At 35.0% G+C, this 20,404-nt stretch overlaps 3 protein-coding genes and 1 non-coding gene across 5 annotated transcripts; 1 reads left to right on the top strand and 3 right to left on the bottom strand.

Annotated features, from left to right (window-relative positions):
* The first annotated feature begins 2,732 nt into the window (after positions 1-2,732).
* Positions 2,733-2,839, top strand: LOC120576235 (small nucleolar RNA R71). The gene has a single exon (XR_005642312.1). It is a non-coding gene; the product is annotated as a small nucleolar RNA R71 (small nucleolar RNA).
* Positions 2,840-8,090: 5,251 nt separating this feature from the next.
* On the bottom strand, positions 8,091-20,377 carry LOC112421721 (uncharacterized). Of its 2 annotated transcripts, XM_039826697.1 has the most exons (10): positions 20,189-20,377; positions 16,750-16,841; positions 15,274-15,365; positions 10,434-11,400; positions 10,044-10,303; positions 9,747-9,950; positions 9,570-9,662; positions 9,378-9,485; positions 8,611-9,006; positions 8,091-8,235 (listed from the first exon to the last, which is right to left on the bottom strand). In XM_039826697.1, the coding sequence occupies exons 4-10, from the start codon at positions 10,567-10,569 to the stop codon at positions 8,173-8,175; spliced, it is 1,260 nt and encodes a 419-aa protein (XP_039682631.1). In that variant the 5' UTR covers positions 10,570-11,400; positions 15,274-15,365; positions 16,750-16,841; positions 20,189-20,377; the 3' UTR covers positions 8,091-8,172. The 2 variants fall into 2 exon arrangements, with proteins under 2 accessions (XP_039682631.1, XP_039682632.1); XM_039826698.1 differs by lacking the exon at positions 9,570-9,662.
* Positions 11,445-15,263, bottom strand: LOC120575879 (uncharacterized). The gene is made up of 2 exons (XM_039826696.1): positions 12,417-15,263; positions 11,445-12,336 (listed from the first exon to the last, which is right to left on the bottom strand). The coding sequence occupies exons 1-2, from the start codon at positions 13,568-13,570 to the stop codon at positions 11,625-11,627; spliced, it is 1,866 nt and encodes a 621-aa protein (XP_039682630.1). The 5' UTR covers positions 13,571-15,263; the 3' UTR covers positions 11,445-11,624.
* Positions 13,928-14,960, bottom strand: LOC120576055 (uncharacterized). The gene is made up of 2 exons (XM_039827017.1): positions 14,019-14,960; positions 13,928-13,936 (listed from the first exon to the last, which is right to left on the bottom strand). Exons 1-2 carry the CDS (start codon positions 14,958-14,960, stop codon positions 13,928-13,930), a joined length of 951 nt encoding a protein of 316 aa, XP_039682951.1.
* Positions 20,378-20,404: the final 27 nt, after the last annotated feature.

Raw genomic sequence — 20,404 nt, 5'->3', positions numbered from 1 at the left:
AGTCATGGATGAACCCCGCATTTGCAAAGTCCATCTCTAAGCAGAAATTTTCAAGAGACATCTCGTAATCCATATTCAAAAGTCGGAAAGAGACTCTATGATCGGGGTTGTCAAAATTCACCTTATCCTTCGTAAATTCAATAGAACTTTAGAATTCATAAGTGAAATTTTCGAAGCCCTTCATAGGTCTAAGCATATCAACCCATCCTAAATTTCCTAGTAAGCTGAACAAATTATCCCTTAGTCCTAGCACACTCAAAGTATAAGGATCTAGATATCGACAAGGATGCAAAGGTTTAGAGATAAGAATTTTATACCTGTCCCTTTGCTTGGTGTCCTTGAAGATTATGCCATGATTCATGGCTTGAGTCTTCTTCTTTTGTTGTTGTCCACCGGAAGAGCTTGCTCCACCTTTCCTAGATGCCATTTATCCGGAACCTTGGTTGACCGTTTGTGTTTTGGGTGAGGGTTGGGTGTTGGGAAATGTTTTGAGTAGAAAAGGTTGGTTGGGTGATGGGGTTGGGGTTTGAGTAAGTGGTATGAGTTGGATTGGGTGAATGGATGAAGAATTTGTGGGTTGTTAGGTAGGTGAATGGGGGCTACGAATTTGATGATATTTGGGAGGGATGGAGGAAAGTTGTTTTGGATTGATGGGTTATGATTGAAATGGGTTTGTGATTGATTTGGTGAAGAAATTATGTGAAATGGTTAGGTTTTGGGGGAGATATGGAAGCTTTGAAATTCTATGGTTATGGAGGTTTTTTGAGAGAAGTGTAAATGGAGAGAGAGTTTGTGGTGGAGAATGAGGGAAGAAGAAGATGAAAAGGTGGGTTTATCCTTACCTGTTGTCGGGCACGGCCGTGCCAACCTTAGCACGGGCCGTGCCAACATTCTGGAATTTTATGCTGGTTTGGATAGGCAAGGTCTGGCACAGCCGTGCCAAGGTTCTGGACATGGGCCTCAAAATTTTTCTCGTTTTCTTGAATCACCTTCGGACAATTACCTACAAAATAACTTAAAAACAAAAACGAAAGCAGTTAAATACGTGGGTTGCCTCCCACGAAGCGCTTCTTTATAGTCATTAGCTTGACGTTATAAGAAAGTGTCCTTAGAATGGATCAAAGAGGTCATGTTGTGTAGATGGCGCTAATAAGCGTTCCTTCACATTATGACCTTTAATCATATTACAAGAATAAAGGGCGGGACCTTTCATATAATTCTCCAACTCAAATCCTATCAACTCATTACTCACTTGGAAAACAATCCTACCGTTTTGAACATCTACTATAGCACCCGCAGTGGCGAGAAAGGGTCGTCCTAAGATTATAGGGCACACATTGTCCTCATCTATGTCAAGCACCATGAAATCAGTTGGGATGTCTATCCCTTCTATCTTAACGGGGATGTCCTCGACATATCCGACAGGATGGATATCAGAATGATCGGCTAACTTCAATGTTGTTTCGGTAGGGTTTAGCTTGCCCAACCTCAGCCTTGTAAAGAGGGGTAAGGGCAACAGACTAACACTTGCTCCTAAGTCACACAAGGCTCGGTTGAAGGTTTCATTCCCTATCATACAAGGGATGGCAAAACTTCCTGGATCTCTAAGCTTTGTAGGTGGCTTCTTGATGATTGCACTATTGTCCTTTGTCAAAGCTATTGTTTCATTATGATCTATAGCCTTTTTTTTTGAAAAAATTTCTTTTAAAAACTTGGCGTATAGAGGCATACGAGACAAAGCTTCAGCATAGGGGATTTTAACGCAAATCTTTCGAATTATGTTAAAGAGTTTAGTGAATTGAGCCTCCAAGTTGAGCTTAGTAAGCCTTAAAGGTGTTAGGGCTTTGTTTTTATCAAGCGGTTTCTCACTTTTTATCACACCATTCTTACCTAGACACCTGACATTCTCCTTCTTGACACTTTTGGCCTTAGTAACAGTCTCTTCTATCTTACTACCCCCTAGAAAAATAGCGTTGACATGGGCTTTGGGGTTTGTTTCAGGCTGACCAGGAAAGACTCCTGGTGTTTGAGAAGAGGTGGCCACTTGTTGGGCCACTTGGGATATTTGGGTCTCAAGCATTTTGGTGTGCGTGGCGATGGAATCAACTTTGGTATTCAGTTTGGAGAGAGAGTCGTTCAGAAATCCTGTTTGGTTTTTCAATTCTTGAAGATTTTTATTTTGATTTGCAATGCAATTTTCCAGTAAAATCTCCAAACTTGATTTCTGAGCCACTCTCTGGTTGTTTGTATAGCCAGGTGGTGCTGCTTGTCCATAGGAACCTTGAGGATTTTTTTAAAATTTTTGATTTGGCCTCATTCCTTGGTTGTATTGAGCGTAATTCAGTTGCTCAATGTTGGCAGCACTACCTAACTGACAATCAACACCTATATGACCAGTTATACCACAGATTTCACAAGGAGGGGATGCGGAAGAAGGTGGGACAGCATTAACATTAAGTTTTTCAATTTTTTGTGTTAATGCCTCAACCTTAGCAGCAAGGTGGTTATATTCAGAGACTTCGTGTATACCTGCCTCTTTCTTAGAGGGAGTAGGAGTGGTGACGGCTCTTTCGTTGGTCCATTGGTAGTGATTCTGAGCCATGTCCTCAATCAAAGCATAAGCCTCCGTGTAGTTTTTGTTCATTAGAGCTCCAAGTGCAGCTGCATCAACAGACATCTTAGTGGTATATGACAAGCCATTATAAAACGTGTGGACTATAAGCCACTTCTCTAGGCCATGGTGGGGACAAAGTCTAAGCATTTCCTTGAAACGCTCCCACGCCTCATAGAGAGAGTCCCCATCTTTTTGATTGAAACGCGTAATTTGGTCTCTAAGCTTAGCTGTTTTAGATGGGGGAAAGAATCGGGCGAGAAATGCTCGCCTCATATCGTCCCATGAAGTAATGGAACCGACTTCTAGGGAATGGAACCAAGCGCTAGCTCTATCCCTTAAGAAAAAGGGAAAGAGATGAAGTCTTACGGCTTCTTGGTTCTCTTTTATGGTGCCACTGAGTCTAAGGAAGGAAGAAATATGGAGATTTGGATCCTCAGTGGGTGATCCAGAAAACTGGTTTTGCTGCACTAAATTGAGTAGTGCAGGCTTGATTTCGAAGTTATTACCCGCAACCGTTGGGTACACGATAATAGCTTGTGGCTCTTCCGTTGAAGGAGTAGCATACTCTTTGAGAGTACGTTCAGCCATAGCGGTATTATTTTGTGCCTCTCTCTTTTTCTTATGCAAAAATCTTTCGATCTCAGGAATAAATTCTCTGAGACTTTTACTTCTTCGCATAAGAAACCGAGAACCCAAGAAGTTAGTGGTAAAAACAAAAAGAAAGAAAAGTAGAAGAGAAGAGGAAGAGAAAAGAGAAGAGAGTTCTAATCACAAAGAAAGAATTAATTAAATTAGTTTACTCCCTGGCAGCGGCGCCAAAAACTTGATGAGATAAAACCGCAAGTGCACGGTCTTACCGAAGTAGTATAAAAGAGTATCGTTCCGACAGGGAGTAGTTCAATTTAATTAACCTTTAGAGATGATTAGAAGAGAGAAGAGATTGTAGATTGGGGGTTTTTAAACGGTTGAAAGCAATATAATAAAAGAGCATTGGGATCGTTGGTTTCATCTAAATAACAAGTCCTTCTCAAACCGAAACCATAAGCTTATAATGTTATGTTAGACCTAATTTCTCAAGACAGTTTCTCTTAAGTTCCTCTAGCAACCAAGCCTATTTCGCTGACTTGATTACTATTGGATTTTGGTTCCTCTAACAACCAAGCCTATTTCGCTGACTTGATTGTTATTAGTTCCCTTGAAGATCGAAACTATATGTCTCAAAGATTGCAAAGCCTATTTCGCTGACTTTGCAATCCTTGTCTGAATTCACTTGTTCGAATATCAAAGCTCCACTTTCGTTTTATGAATTGATATTTGGAATAATGGACGAACAATTATCAAACCCTCCACTTTCGTTTCCACAGTTTGATAATGGTTAATCCATGTTAAGACGGTGAATTCAGATAAGAAACTAGGGTCACATAAGATTAAGGCTTAGGGCTTGGTTTGATTAGGATTATGTCATTTAGACTTATCCAACAATCCCAAGACAAGAAGAAGTCTACTCACTCATGTTCATCGTAGACATGGGGGAGAAGAGAGAAAGCATGAAAGTAAAAGACAGGAAAATAAAGGAAAGGAAAAGAACTTTATTGAAAAGCAATTGTCACTTATTGTATTCCAAGTAAAGATGAATATTTAGTGATGGCTAGCTACTCTATTTATAGTACACGATTGACTTAAAATCTAAGCAAGTATATTCCTAGAATATTCCTCGGTAGATTGTGCGCCAAAATAGAATAGCTTGGAGTCAAAGCAAAAGCAGCAAAAGGCATCTGGAGGGTGGCACGGCCGTGCCAAGGCTAGCACGGGCCGTGCCAGGCTTCTGACTTGTGGGAGATATATTTTGTTTCCCAATCTTCGTATTTTCGTGTCCAATTTGCTCCAAATCCCTTTCTTTTGCTCCAAGACTCTCTCCATCCAATATTCTTCCCTGAAATATAATAAATTGCATTTTAAAGTAAACTATCCTAAAAAGGAAATAATACTAATATAAAATTATATAAAATCTAATTAAAACTAAACTAAAAAGCATATTAAAATAACATATAAATGACTCATCAAAATAAACAAGGAATAAATCATGTGGGTACACGGAATCTACTTTGTTCAGCACACAAACCAAGAAAAACTCTAATTTCTAAGACATGTTTCAGGTATGTAACATGTCTCCAAATATTTCTCATATTTCAAGTAAAGAGAAAATACAATACCTTATGATAAATATCATATCCAACATATAATAATTCATTCACACATCTTCATTTAGTCATTTAAGGCTAGTCACAAAAGATCATAAGATAACTGGCTTAAAAGAACCATTTCCGATAAAGTCCGTATCAAGTGGCAACCGGCCAACATTGATAATTCTCAAAGTAAAGTAACTTATTCAAGGTCGAAAACTCATAACTCAATCTTAATCAATCATGTAATCAAGAGCTTAAGCCACTTACAAACTATTAGACATTAGTTCAAAGTATAGCTTAAGTTCGTATGAGAAAACCCAAGTTAACATTTTCCACATTCCCACCAAAAATTCAAGTTTAACATGATTAAGATGTTTGACCAACTTTAATAGTCTTACCTAAGTCTATATGAATTGTAGGTTAAACTTGTAATCGCATTTAGTTCGCAAAAGTTCGTTTCGACAAAAATCCAAAATTCCCAAAAATTCAAGTTAGGTTTAGGAAAATCCCAAATTTGAATGAGTAAAACATGTTCCAGTAGGTTTAGTAGTTCAAACAGTAGTTAAAAAAGTTGAAAGAAGCATTTTACAAAGCTCGGATTGGCCCCCTAAGACCTGGAACAAAAATCAAAGGTTGCTGAAATTGGACAAGTTTGCTTAAGCGACCACCTTGTTCTCTTTAAGCGAACAAGTTCCAGTAGCTAGCAGTAATGTTTGCTTACGGTTCGCTTACTGGTTCGCTTAAGCGACCGAGTTTCAGAACCTACTGTGATTGTTCGCTTACGCGTTCGCTTAAGCGAACAGTCATAGTTTTGCAGAAAAATATTATGGGTTTCAACCCTTTTTCATCCAAAATTCTCAATTTTGATCTCCCAATGCCTAAATATGTTTCAAAAGTTTGTTTATAGGTCAAAACAACTAAAAGGGTTCTCAAGAGCATATCAAACATGAAAACAATTGTCATTTGAACACAATTCACTAAATCAACCCATTTTTACAAAACCAACAACAACAACCTATTTTTCATCAACAAACCATGATTTATGAACACCCAAGTCATGAATCATCAACAACAATATCTCTTAGCAACAACAATATCACTTAAACATGATTCTCATCATAATTCAACAACAACATAACACAATTCATTAATTTGAGCATAATTCACAATATATCATTTTCACATACTATGAACATGCAATTTCACCAACAACAATTCAATTATCACCAATTTCATGCATTAAACATATCATCATAATTAGAGCACGAATTTCAACAACTATGAACAATTAATCACTTATTCAATTAAGCATTTAAACATACAACAAATGATTATGATTGAATTCAAACCCCCTTACCTTAATTAGCACAAATTCTAACCCAAGCTTCACTTTAGCTTCTAGACTCACCACCTCTTAGGTCTTCAAGTCTCTCATCTTCTAACCATTTTCCTCTTCTCTTGCACTTTCTCTCTATATCTCTCTCTAAAAATCTAGTGAAATGAAAAATGAATGCTATTTTCTCTTAAGACAAGGTTTATATAGGTTATTCTCAAATGGGCTTAACCTAATTCCTTAGTGGGCTTAGCCCACTCAATCACAATTCTAAAATATTTCTACACACTTAACGGTCAAATACTAACAAGGGTCACTTACCGGCTCACAACTATTTACCACACTAGTAACTTAGTAAAATAATGGTTCTCACTAAAACACTAAAAATAATCCTCGCCAAAAATTACTAATTACCCTTACTAACAAAATGACCAAAATACCCCTGAGTCTAAAAGGACTAAATTACCCTTCTAACACGAAAACTCATTTAAATGCACCCAACGATGAATAATCACACACAAGCACATAAAAACACATAATAAAACAATTAAAAATAAATCTAACGAAAATTGGGCTGTTACAATTACACTTTCCACGATTTCGTAATCGCCAGAGCCTAGTGTGCCATTACAACGACTTTGCAACCCTCCACCTCTATATATAGGGGACTCATAGCAGTCCCGAAGATAGAATCTATTTCTTCCTCTAAACTCTCACTCTCTGATCTCTAATGAATTGAGTATCGGAGCGCCTGCAGGTACACACCCCCCACCGTTCCAAGAAGCATTCTTGACGCATTCTACCACCACTCAAACCACCGTATTTAAAGCACCGGCAGTAACCTTCTGATCAGATACGATCACACAACAACAAAAAATAGATAAACAAGAGTGGTACACCTTATACATTTAATCCCCTGCAAAGAATAAATTATCTATAATAAAAAAAAAACTAATGAAAGAAAAGTGTAAATAAAATATTTATTGATTATTTATTCCGAAGCATGCATCTCATGAACTTGTATACTAGTTATTACATCTATTTTGAATCGTCACTCAATTGTCTAGAAACAATAAGGACTAATACCTCATTCAAAGCAATTCTAAATTAAAAAGAGAATGGGAAGAAATTACAAAGAGGGGTCTCACTATAATTACTTATTTGAGTTTATCTACCAACATAAAAATTTCTAAAACCGTTGGATAGAGCATATGAAAATAACTCGTGACTTGTCCATAAGTGACTTCTAATTTCTTTTCATAGATTCTCTATGATATTCTATGAAAAGAACAATTAATCTATATGGAAACAATATTGACTTTATTTATTTATAATAGAAATAGCTTATAATATAAGCCTTAAACACAACAACATTTTGGTCCTATAGAAACGCCAAAAAACTGTAGTAAAATGCAAAAAAAGCGTTCTGTTTGGGTACCAGAACGGTTTAACCGCTGTGGCAAACTGAGGGGTTGTGCTTGCCTTTTGCTACGGTTTTCGTTAAAAGCGGCCACGGATAAAATATAACCGTAGTCTTATCTTAACTTTGTAAAACGGTTTTCAAAGTTCTATAAAGCTACGCTTTTCATTCGTTTTCATTTAAAATCCGTAGTGAAATAAAACTTTAGAGAACGGTTTTTTACTGGCATTTGCAACGGTTCTGGTACGTGGAGGATTAGAAATCCGTTCTTATATAAATAATTTTATAAGCTTCCACAACGGTTTCTCACCGTTTCAATAAAGAATGGATTTTTTTAAAATAAAAATTTGTGGACCCACTATTTTGGTCACGTGATTTACACTTTTTTGAAACCTTGTAATAATTATAATCCAACTTAAACAATAATATTCATGCAATTTTTTACATGTAATATCTCGAATTAAACAACTATATAACAAAAAGAAATACTTTGTTAAATATAGATCAAAATATATTTTTTTGTTAATCTTTAATGAATAGATTAAGTTTATCTTTGATCACAATGAACATCTTTAAAATATATATATATATATATATATATATATATATAAACACACATCTATATCTCTTCATCTTGTGCTTCCAAATCTTCAAATTCTTCATTGATATCATCATTATTCATCTACAAAATAAAAGTAAAGTGTTCAATATATATATATATATATATATATATATATATACACACACAAACTTCTTATAAATAAAAACTTCCATAAAATGATAAATGCATGCATCAAATTATACAACCAACAAATACAACAATCAACATTTGCCACCACAACACCGCACTAACTCTATTTCTTTGTCCATCATTATTTTTTCTTCAAATTGTGTTTCATTATGTATCATTACAATTTATTTGTAATATGTTAAACACTAACACAAAATTACACAACCAATACATCAAGTCTTAAAAAACATAACACAGTTTTCATATAATACATTTAAAATATTGTATGAAAGAAACAAGAAGGTAGAAATTATAGTTCAATCTTACCTCATTATCATCTTGAGCAAATATTGACGTAGAAGAACGCAATACATTCTTAGCATCAGCTGTAGAAGTTGTTATCAAATCTGCCAAAGCCTCTGTATCCAACCCAGTGGTGTTTTGACTCAACATGGCCTTAAGAAGAATCTGAATTTTTCCTTCCATTGCTTTTGTTTCCTTACGCCGTTTCTCTTCTATTTCTTGTATCTGATCCCTAAATTGTTTTACCTCATCATTATGTTCTTTTCTAAGTCTTGCAATTTCTTCATTTCTCTTCAATAGAGTCATAGTTGTAGTTCTTCCGTGGCAACGAAGTCTGCCAGGTTTTTCTTTGCCGCATACACTTTGAAAGGCTTCTTCAGAAGGCTTCCCATGTTTCTCAATTAAGTCTTGAAGCTTTATCTAACATACATGAAACAATAGCATTAAATAAATATATTAACGCTTCACTACTAACCAAACATATCATGGTGAAAACTACCGGGGTCGTAAATCAATACAAATACTCAAAAACATAATTCTTATCATATCCTACAAATATTAAACAACTACCAAAATCAACATCAAAACAAGATATATGACTACAAAACCAGAGTGCCACAATGCACAATGCATATTGAGTCTACCAAAGCCAAAGTGCCAACCATACAAACTATGAAGCAAATCAAACTCAATTCGCCAATAACAAACAACAAAACACACAACACAGTCTAAAATTAAATCCAGCCATGCCAAGACACCAACAAATTAAAAGGTATTAGAAAAAAACTCACAATTGCAGTATTGGTTTCTTGATCCAGCTCTTTTCCTTTCTTACTTTGACGTGTAGCAATGAACATTTCCGCTTGACTGGGAGGCTCTTTATCTTCATTACTTACACGCTAAACCAAGCATGACAAGATTTTTAGAATATCAATGAGGTAGCGGAATTTAATATTCACTTGCAAAAATTTAAACAACAATACCATTTTTTCTCTTATAACAGCAAAGGCTTTATTGCCCGTTCGATGTCTCCATTTCAGTTGAGCAATATTTTGAGCATTTTGCAGACTTACTTCCTGCATGAATTAAAGTATAATTCTTTTATTAAATTCTGAATGTGCGACAACGATATTATATACGAAATAGTAATTGTATCTTACTTGACTGTTTTTATCTCTCCAATACACCAATAACTTCTTAAAGTCTTCTTCCGGTACCTCTTCTGGACGATTTTTTAACCGCTCGCGCATGGTTTTGTACTTGGTAAAATGATTCTTTTTAATCAAGTATTTGTATCGTCTCCAAGCATCACTTACAATAGCAAATACATCCTTCTTTCCTTTCTCTGGGATGATGTATTTTTCCTGTGAAAATAACAGACACATTTAGAAAGATATATATATTCATTAAAGCATTCTAGCTCACACACACACACATTCAAATAAAAAGATAAATACATTGACATATTCCCAGACTGGATCGATTTCTTCATCATTCCAAGTCTTAACCAAAGCCTTCCAATTATTGAAGGTGAGAGTACATAAATCTGCACTTCTTGCTACTGTCCCCAAAAAACTACTAAGTTCAGCCACTCTCTTTTCATCTGGTCCAATTGGTTGTCCTTCTTCATTCAACGTGATCTCTTGTCTATTTTTGAAATCTCGAGCATGAATATTCTTACATAAAGTCTTTCCTCGTTTTCGTTTTCTTATTAATCCTGCGCATAAAGCACATAATAGTAATTCATCTCATTATAGTAATTAAAAAATTAAACAACTATGCAAATATTCATATCCAATTTCTACTTTACACGAGCATACCAACAATCAAAACTATTAATATATTACCTTCAACTTCATTTTCATCGGCTCCTTCAATTTCATCACTTTCATAGTTGATATCATTCTCCATATCATCTTCCATTTCATTTTCTTCTATATCTTCATCACCAGCTTCCTCTATGACATGTTGTTCCTTCCTCATTTCAATATACTCATCAAGTGCCAAAGCGGGACATTTTGGAATATATTTTTTGTTCTTGCAGGCTTGTCGATCTACCGTTGATCCTTGAACTTTGTTTCCGTGGTTGATTTTCCTTGCCTCATAAGAGTATTGTTCTGCCTTAACTCTTTGGTTTGCTCATCAATTTTCTTTGAGGCATGTGATTCGGTTGAACATTGAACTTGATTTCCAAGGGTTGATTTTCCTTGCCTCTTAAGAGTATTGTCCTGCCTTACCTCTTTGTTTTGCTCATCAAATTTCTTTAAGGCATATGATTCAGTTGAACCTTTAAGTTGATTTCCAAATGTTGATTTTCCTTGCCTTTTAAGAGTATTTTCCTGCCTTACCTCTTTGTATTGCTCATCAAATTTCTTCGAGGAATGTGATTTAGTTGGACCTTCAAGTTGATAATCCACGGTAGACTTCAATTTCTTAAGATTATTGTTCTCACAAAACCCTTTCATCGGCTCAACAATTTTCTTAGATGCTTCTACTTCCAATTGCCTCTTAATACCTCTGTGAACAAACCCTTTGTCTGACTCAATAGGTTTCATTTGTTGGGCTGGAACTATATTATCCAACGACCGCTTCAGTTGGTCTTGCTTGTTGTGCTGTGTTTGAATCACATTTCTAATTGCCAATGGCTGCTTATGATGGTCTAACTTTTGAATGTTTCCACCAATAATGTTTACATGACTACTTTCTTTTGAAGATTTTGCATTTTCAACTTTGATTTGATTCATCTTCCGCAATAATTCATTGCTGTACTTAGCTTGTATATCAAATAGAAAGCCATTACCCGTCTTCATTTTCCTGCAATTACCAATTAATATATACATAGCGAATGTCAAATAATTGCATCACAAAAACTTTTTTCTTTACAGGGTATATTAAATACAAATCTCTATGATATATATCAAAATCATCATTAGAAAACAGATAATAAAATTTTCTTCATATGTTGGATCCATTTATAATGTATAAATAACAACTGAAATATAAAACTAAATCACACTATATAGAACCTAGACAATTTATCATGCATTATAGTCATCATCAGATTCTATTTCATCTGACACGGGTGCAGGTTTGTCAGTAATTGTTGGTGGAATGTCATTCCTAACCAATTCAACTTCACAAGTTTCAGTGCTTGAAGATAGATTTACTGCATGCTCTGGAGGATCTTCAATGTTTAAAAACTCCCTTTGAACAGACTTCACGACATAGTGTCTATTTGCATCTGAAGGATCGTCAACGTAGAAACATTGGTGGACTTGAGAAGCCAATACAAAAGGGTCATCCATGTAACATCTCTTGTTGAAATAAACACAAGTCAACCCAAACTTTTCCTCTTCTGCTTCAAACCAATCACATCTAAATAACACAAACTTCAACCTACCATAATAGTCTACCTCAACTATTTCAGTAATTAATCCATAGTAAATTACTGACTGTGTTATTGGATTTTCATCTTTGGTACTAGCAAAACTTTCCGTTATTGCCGCTAATGTCACACCGCTGTTTTGTGTTTTAAGTCTAGCATCACGTTGTTTCGTATGGAACCTATATCCGTTTACATAGCCAGAAAAACTTCGTGCAATTCTATTTGGTCCTCTGGATAGCTTCCTAAGGATGTCAGATACATCGCTTAACAAAGCACGCTTCTTAAACCATTCAACAAAATCCAAACCTTGACTCTTTGATTTGTTCCACCCCTTTCTTTTTCTGGGATTTTCATTTTCATGCTCACTGCAAATAAAATTGCACTATTAAAGTAATTGCAAAATAATTATTTTATGAAACCAAAACCTACAATTATGTTCACTTACCGTATAAATTTTTGGACATCGTCATGATTGAATAAGATGTAACGATGAGCTTGACTCCTTGACTTGCAATCCAAAGAAATTGCTCCACCTTTTTTCTTTCCTCCTATAGGATGACCAATTCTAGAAAAAGAAATTGGACTTCCAAGTTCATCAGGATGACACTTATCGATATTCCTTGGCATTCTGCTAAACCTTGTTTCAACACCACTATGTAAATATCGCGAGCACAATGTCAAGCATTCATTAACAACATAACCCTCAGCAATAGAACCCTCAGGACGACTTTTATTCCGAACATAACCCTTTAATTTTCCTAGATATCTTTCAGTAGAGTACATCCACCGAAATTGAACAGGTCCTCCCATTCTTACCTCATTCACTAGATGTATTGGCAAATGAACCATACTGTCAAAAAAACTCGGGGGGAAAATTGTTTCTAACTGGCAAAGTGTTTCTGCAATCTCAGATTGCAAGATATCTAAATCTTCAACCTCAATCACCTTTTGACATAAACAACGAAAAAAGGAACAAAGACGAATTAACGGGTGTGCAACCTGGTTCGACGTCGTACATCTCACAGCTACTTGAAGTAAGTAATGCATCATGAAATGTGCATCATGAGTCTTATATCCGCTAAGTTTTCTTTCAGGAAGGAGAACACATCTTGAAATGTTTGAAGCACACCCATCTGGTATTTTTGCATTTTTCAATACAGAACAAAAAGTAGTTTTCTCATCTGCACTCATGGAAAAGCAAGCTTTTGCAAACACTAGCTTCTTGCCGTGATCTACCTCTTTTGGGTGAAGTTTCTTTCTAATACCCATCTCTTGTAAGTCTAAACGTGCTTTTGCATGATCTTTTGTCTTTCCCGTGATATCCAACAAAGTCCCAATTATACTATCAAATATGTTTTTCTCTATGTGCATGACATCAAGATTATGGCGTAAAGTATTGTGCTTCCAATATGGTAACTCAAAAAATATTGATTTTTTCTTCCATGGACCATCACTGCAATTCTTTTGCAACTTACCAAAAGCATTGTTGAAGTTCTTTAACTTATCCAAGATTTGTTCCCCATTTAACAATTCTGGTGGTGGCCTATGTTCTTTTTTCCCATTGAAACTCCTAGCATTTGATCTATATTTATGATCCATGGGCAAAAACACGATGATCCATATAACATGTTTTATGGCTATTCTTCAAATATATCGATTTAGTTTTATAGTTACAGCAAGGACATGCTAGGCTCCCTTTTGTACTCCACCCACTCAACATAGCATACCCGGGAAAGTCACTAATTGTCCACAAGAGAGCTGCCCTCATTTGGAAAGTTTTATTTATTGAAGCATCATATGTTTCTACTCCCAAATCCCATAACAATTTCAACTCTTCAATCAATGGTTGGAGGTACACATCAATGTCATTACCTGGTGACTTTCGTCCAGGAATTAATAAGGACAACATAAAATACTCAGCCTTCATGCACATCCAAGGTGGAAAGTTATATGGCATTAAAACCACTGGCCAAGTAGAATAATTAACATTCATGGTTCTAAAGGGATTAAATCCGTCGCTCGCCAATCCAAGTCTTATATTACGCACCTCAACAGAAAATTCAGGATGACATTTATCAAATTCTTTCCATGCCTCTCCATCTGCAGGATGCCTCAACTTCCCATCATCTAAACGATCTCTGTCATGCCAACTTAATAAGCTAGCCGTCTTTGAACACATGAACAACCGTTGAAGTCTCGGAATCAAGGGAAAGTGTCTCAAAACTTTCGCCGAAACTTTATGAGATTTATGATTTTTTTCAACCTCATGATTTTCTTCATTTTCAATCCACCGTGGAGCACCACAAACATGGCAAGAAGTATCATTCTCATGATCTTTCCAATAGATCATGCAATCATTAGGGCAAGCATCAATCTTTTTATAATCCATCCCCAAGTCCTTTATCATGCTTTTAGTTTTATTGAACGTATCAGGGATGTTCAAAAAAGGCATAGCTTCTCTCAACAACTCTAAGAGTGCATTGAATGATGTATTGCTCCAACCATAAAGACACTTCAATAAATATAGCCGAATGATGAACGACAATTTAGAGAATGTTTTGCAACCCGGATACAACTCTTGTTTGGATTCTTCGATTAGATTATAAAACTTTTTTGCATCTTCGTTGGGGCCTTCATTAACTCTGTAGTCTTCTTGTGCGACACCTCTGAATCTTTCAGACAACAGTCCATCAATATCGTCAACTTGATCATTTGCATCATTCATATGATTATCATTAACATCATTGGGTTTCCGTATCTTCTCACCATGACGAACCCAAACATCATATCCTTTTTGAAACCCAAATGCTATTAAATGATTTCGTACTGCATTCCTTGTAAACCATCTGCTGTTGTAACATGTAGCACAAGGGCACAAAATCTCTTTTCCACGGGGTTTTCCTTTGGTGTATGCGTAGTCTAGAAAATAATTAAGACCAATTTCATACTCTTCACTCTCTCTAGCGGATTTTGTCCATTCTTTGTCCATCAGGTTTTGAACAGACTACTACTGTATATATGGAAACTAATTTCAGAGGGGTGTTAGTACATGTTACAATATGTGAACCTACATAGGACTCCTAATATTACAGTCGGTTTCGGTTTCAGATTGGTGGTTAGGCACACACATTATGTGTCAGATACAGATTGTGTGGTTAGATTGACACATTTAGTTTCATATATAGTGGTTAAGCTAACATATTACAATCATATACTTTAATAAATTAATTATTTTGCAGTGTAATATTTACAATTTCAACTACATCAATGCATTTCTATGACTATTGAAAAGTAAAACATACCTTCTTGAAGAGTACTTTCTCTGAACCAACAACAAATGCCCTGATTAGAAGAGAGGTGGAATTGATGTATGGAATAAAAACTGCAAATTTTACTGCAGCAAACATGAAGTTGTTATAAGAATCAAGATAATGTAGAGAAAGACTATTATAAATAAGAAAGGAGTACATTGACATTAGGAATGATGCCTAAGACTACAACAGATTTATGCCTATTAATCATTAAAATGAATGATGAACTACGACCTATACACCCCTCTCTCATTCTTGATTTGTAACAAAGATATTGATGCCTGAGTCTTAAACATAAATTCTACTTAGAATATAAAACTAAAACAAATTTTTTAAAAAAAAGGATAAGATAAATATAAGATTAATGTTGAGTTTCACAAAATCACGGTGATACTGTGATTTTTTGTAGAAGCCCTGTCAAAATCATAGCGACACTCTGATTCCGCCGATATGTGGCAGATCATAAACCTGAAAAATCCAATGCAGGATGCTAGCGAACATAAAAAAAAACTGAGAATATGCAGCAAAAAGATTATTATCTGCACAAACAATTATTTTTCCGGGTGCTAAGAAAATATAAATATCCCAATATACAGGGAAAAGGTAGGAGACATGTTCAAAACCAGTCAACTATCAAATATTTAATAAATAATATCCACAAAATAAGTTGACGGGACTGAAACGCACGAAAATGGCACAACAAAAAAGGTTTAAGCAACTAACTAGTTAGTTGTCAGCATGGAGTTATAGCAGTGAGATGAAGTAACACACTTCCCTTTGGTATTCAAAATATAAATATCATAAATATCATTTTAAAATTCAAAATAACATTTTACATGACTATAATAAGATTTTCAATATTTAATTTTACAGGGTTAGTAGCAAATGGAGATTTCAAGGTAAGTCCGTCAAATGGGTTCCCTAATGAAGCAATAATATAAGGACCAAATGAAGTCCCAAACAGGAAATCAAACGGCCCCATTGAGCTAATAGAATCAAGGTAAACACAAGGTGGAATGATCCTCATAGTACCACTAAGTAGACATGCAATAAGACTATGCTGAAATAATCGTAGAAAAAGGTTCAATTTAATCTGTCACGTTTTGTGCTGCTTGCACGTGTGCTAAACTTGAACAACTTAATGTGTTCGTGACATCTGCATCATAAACAATAGACTTGCAGACATTGTATAATGTTCATGGTTGTATAATATTGATGTTTAAGAACCCTGGTATGGAGGATGACCCTACTTGTGGACCCATTATTGATAACATTGCTATTAAAAAGCTTTTCACTCCTGATAAGCCCAAAGGTATATACTATCAACTTGATGCACATTATTGTTTATCTATGTATATCTATCCATGCATTTATACTTTCCTGTCAATACTTGTGAGCTCTGTTAATGTTTTCCTGCAAGGTCATTTAAACTTTTAATGCACTAAGATATGCTATAATAAAACATACCTTCTTGAATGGTACTTTCTATGAACCAACAGCAAATACCCTGATCGGAAGAGAAGTGGGGTTGATGTATGGAATAAAAACTGCAGATATTACTGCAAAAGACAAGAAGTTTTTATCAGAATCAATATGATGTAGAGAAAGACTATTGTAAGAAAGAAAGGAGTACATTAACATTAGGAATGATGCAGAAGACTAAAACAGATTCATGCCTATTAATCATTAAAAAGAATGATGAACTACGACCTACACACCCCTCTCTCATTCTTGATTTGTAACAAGCATACTGATGCATAAGTCTTAAACATAAATTCTAATTAATATAAAACCAAACAGATTAAAAAAAGGGATAAGATAAAAATAAGTAAACAAAATCATAAACAATATGAGCTTATTTACAGCTGAAGTACAAATATGAGCTTATTGAAACAATTTTCTTAACAACGAATTTTATTATAGTGGAAAACCCTGCACGAGAAGTAGAGATCTGCCTGAACAAAAAATGGATAAAAAAGTCTAACAACTATACAAAGAAAGAATGAATAAAAAAGGAGAGTCCATGACTTCAGAACCAAAGTCCTATTTCTAAAAAAGATAAAAAGAAATTTAAAAGTATAAAAATGAGGGTTATTTTATATTTCGGTTGTTGTAAAAAGACTCAAATTCAAAGGGATTGGATCATGACATTATATGCTTATACAACCATAGCAAAAACAAGATTACATGGTTGGAAATGATATCATATTTCTATTAAAATAATGAATGTTTCAGCTTCACACATTAAAAAAATAAAAAAATAAAGATAGTATAATATGCATTTCATATATGTTTTCTCCCCTTTATCCACAATATTCATTTGACCTTTTTCCCATCTTATACTTGAAAGGTCGAAAATTTCAAATTGGTCAAAAGGAATGTTCAAATTGGCATGGATTGGACAAGTTTTTCATCTTGGACCACTTGAAATTGAAGAAATAAAAAACACGATGGGAAGATCATGGATTGACAAAAAGTAGCTTACTATAAAGTATCACAAAATGTTTGATACATGGATTAGATTCCTAATCTTTTCCCCCCTCATTGGATTAACCATTATATAGTGTGGCAATTAACCATAACATAATGTGGCTTCAAGGTATAAATTCAACACCACAAACTAGTATAATGATCATTATTTATTTTCTTGTTTTCAATATCTACTTTTTTTTAACAAATTTATTTATCAACAACCACACAAGACGTGACGGAAGCGAAAGCGAGCAATACACAGATAAAGGGTGTTGATGTACACAATAAAACTAAAGCAGCCCCAAAAGAACAAACAACCATAAAGAAACATCTAATAGATGAAACTAAGAGCACCTAATTGGCACCCAAAATCAGCCCCAAAGAAAAGGAACACAGCCGCACCTACAAAAGTAGACATGCTACTAATAAGCCAACTTGCACTGTCACCACATCAACTGCACTCACAGACTAAAACCAAGCCAAGTCCACAACCAGCAGCCCAAAAAACCCGTAAACAGACCCCTACACGCCCTCCTGACAACACCTAAACCCACCCGTTACAAATTACTTGAAAATGTCTTTCATCTAATACAACTCTAACTCTTATGTCACATCCCACTATTATCCAAGTACAAATTACATTCTCAGTACTCATTGACAATATAAAAAACATTTACATTGACAGTGCATATGAATTAAATCCATAAAATTTACACTGTGCTTAGTCACTTTATGATATAACTAAATAAATAAATAAAAAAACATGCATCGATTATGATTTACAAATGTTTCTCAATTTCATGCTGGAATGGGCATCAGTTGATATGATATGGCTTGTTTTGTGTTATGATCAACAAAAAAAAAATTCTTGGTATGATCACTCAAAATCAGTTAGATCATACTTTGTTGTCAAGACCTCTTTCTAGATAGAATTCATGTCCACCAACAAGCGCCATCTGCACCTAACAAGTAAGCTTAAACTAAGCAATCTGAGATCTCTAACCCCGGCCCATCCATTGATTTTGACCTACAAACATTTGATCACTTGACCTAAACAATTTTACTCATATTTCTTGAACTACCCTAAAGAAACCTTTTTTGAGCTTTAACAACTATTCTCAAACCTTAACCAATATTTTCATAAAGGATAGATTGAAAATGGGCATACTTTGTAATGATACTAAAATTGATATAAGGAAATCTCAATTAATTGATAATGTTTCACTGAGAACACACAATGAGAGAGTACAATTGCAGGAGGTAAAATTGCAGGGAAATAAGGATAGTAAAACAAGAGAAGAGGTTAGGAGGAGAATGTTGACATCACAATTTCCATGCTTATTCCATTGGTTTTTCTCATATTTATAAGGGTCTATATTCCTATTTCCCATAATGCCCCTTCTAACTCTAAGACTCATTACATACTTCCAAGAACTGAATTAATCAACGCAATTCTTTCCCCGAAACTAACAAACCTCTTCCGCCATGAGTGAAGTCTTTTCTAAAGAACCTCCGTCATTGGATTCCAATTGGCAAACTCCTTTGACTAGTCCCAATTGGTATCCCAAGTACGTAAATGGGATAGCCCCCACCTTGAAGTTTAGGAACGTAGCTGCCAATTGCAAGGAGTCTTTGATATTTACACCAAGCAATCGACTTTTGTGGAAGTTTACCATACAATCGCGAAAGGAACCTCAAACCACTTTAGGACTGTCTTCACTCCCCAAATTATCCATGAAGCTCCCTCAACTAATAGTGTATCATATGTATATTGAAGACGACATACCATATACCTCCATTAGCCAACTCAATCTCCCCAAATCTACCTCGAACACTCATCTCCCTCATCAAACAACTCAAGCTCCCAACAAATATCCACTTTATCATTAGGACTCTCATTCAAGAACATATCAGAGTAAACTACAGCTATCTTTTTTTTTCTTCTTAACATCAAATTATTATTATAAAGTCATCATCCCACAAAGAAAGGTGGGAAGAACTATAAGTACAAAGAGGCCAAAAGCTGACTACAGCACCAGAAAATCAAACAAAACCCCTAATACAAACAAGCCACCCATTACACTAATCAAACACGCCCCTCAACAAAACTCACTAAAAACTACAACTATCAACACAGGTTAAATCCAAATACTCAGTAAACACTTATATTAATTAATTAAAAATAAAGGAACCCATCAACTAAACACTAACCAGAGCTTAATATTTTACATAAAAAAGAGGATTGAATTAACAATGAAGTATGTAATACTAAAGTATCAGGAAAAATCAGAATTCTACAAAATCAAAATTGGTAAAATTGATTATCAAATACATAATCCTAATAGCTCAGCACTAATAAAATTGAAATTTAAGCAATAAAAACACCAAAAAAAAACAAACCAAATTGAATTGAGAGATAAGGAAGAAGACTTACGGTGGTGAGATTGGGAAGAAAACTAAGCACCAGATTTTCGAATGGGTTCAGTATGGTTGAAGCTTTTGAGATTTTTGAATGGCTTCTGAGGTTCGAATGGGTTGAGGGTTTGAGAATGTTAAGGTTCCAATGGGTTCTGAAGTTAGCTCCTGAGGTTCAATCAGCTTGTGCGTTTCAGCTTTGGATATTGGATTTTGTTATTTATCTCTTTATTCT

Source organism: Medicago truncatula, chromosome 6 (genome assembly GCF_003473485.1).
Source record: "Medicago truncatula cultivar Jemalong A17 chromosome 6, MtrunA17r5.0-ANR, whole genome shotgun sequence".
NCBI lineage: Eukaryota > Viridiplantae > Streptophyta > Magnoliopsida > Fabales > Fabaceae > Medicago > Medicago truncatula.
The sequence above is the reverse complement of the archived record's forward strand: the minus strand, read 5'-3'. Positions and strand labels throughout refer to the sequence as shown.

Coding starts and splice junctions, on each gene's coding strand:
- LOC112421721 (XM_039826697.1), bottom strand. CDS start 10,569: ATGAGGAAGGAACAACATGTCATAGAGGAAGCTGGTGATGAAGATATA. Junction 9,951..10,043: donor CAGTCTGGGAATATGTCAAT/GTATTTATCTTT, acceptor TTATTTTCACAG/GAAAAATACATCATCCCAGA. Junction 8,236..8,610: donor TTGCTCAAGATGATAATGAG/GTAAGATTGAAC, acceptor TTTATTTTGTAG/ATGAATAATGATGATATCAA.
- LOC120575879 (XM_039826696.1), bottom strand. CDS start 13,570: ATGGATCATAAATATAGATCAAATGCTAGGAGTTTCAATGGGAAAAAA. Junction 12,337..12,416: donor GATGTCCAAAAATTTATACG/GTAAGTGAACAT, acceptor TTTTATTTGCAG/TGAGCATGAAAATGAAAATC.
- LOC120576055 (XM_039827017.1), bottom strand. CDS start 14,960: ATGGACAAAGAATGGACAAAATCCGCTAGAGAGAGTGAAGAGTATGAA.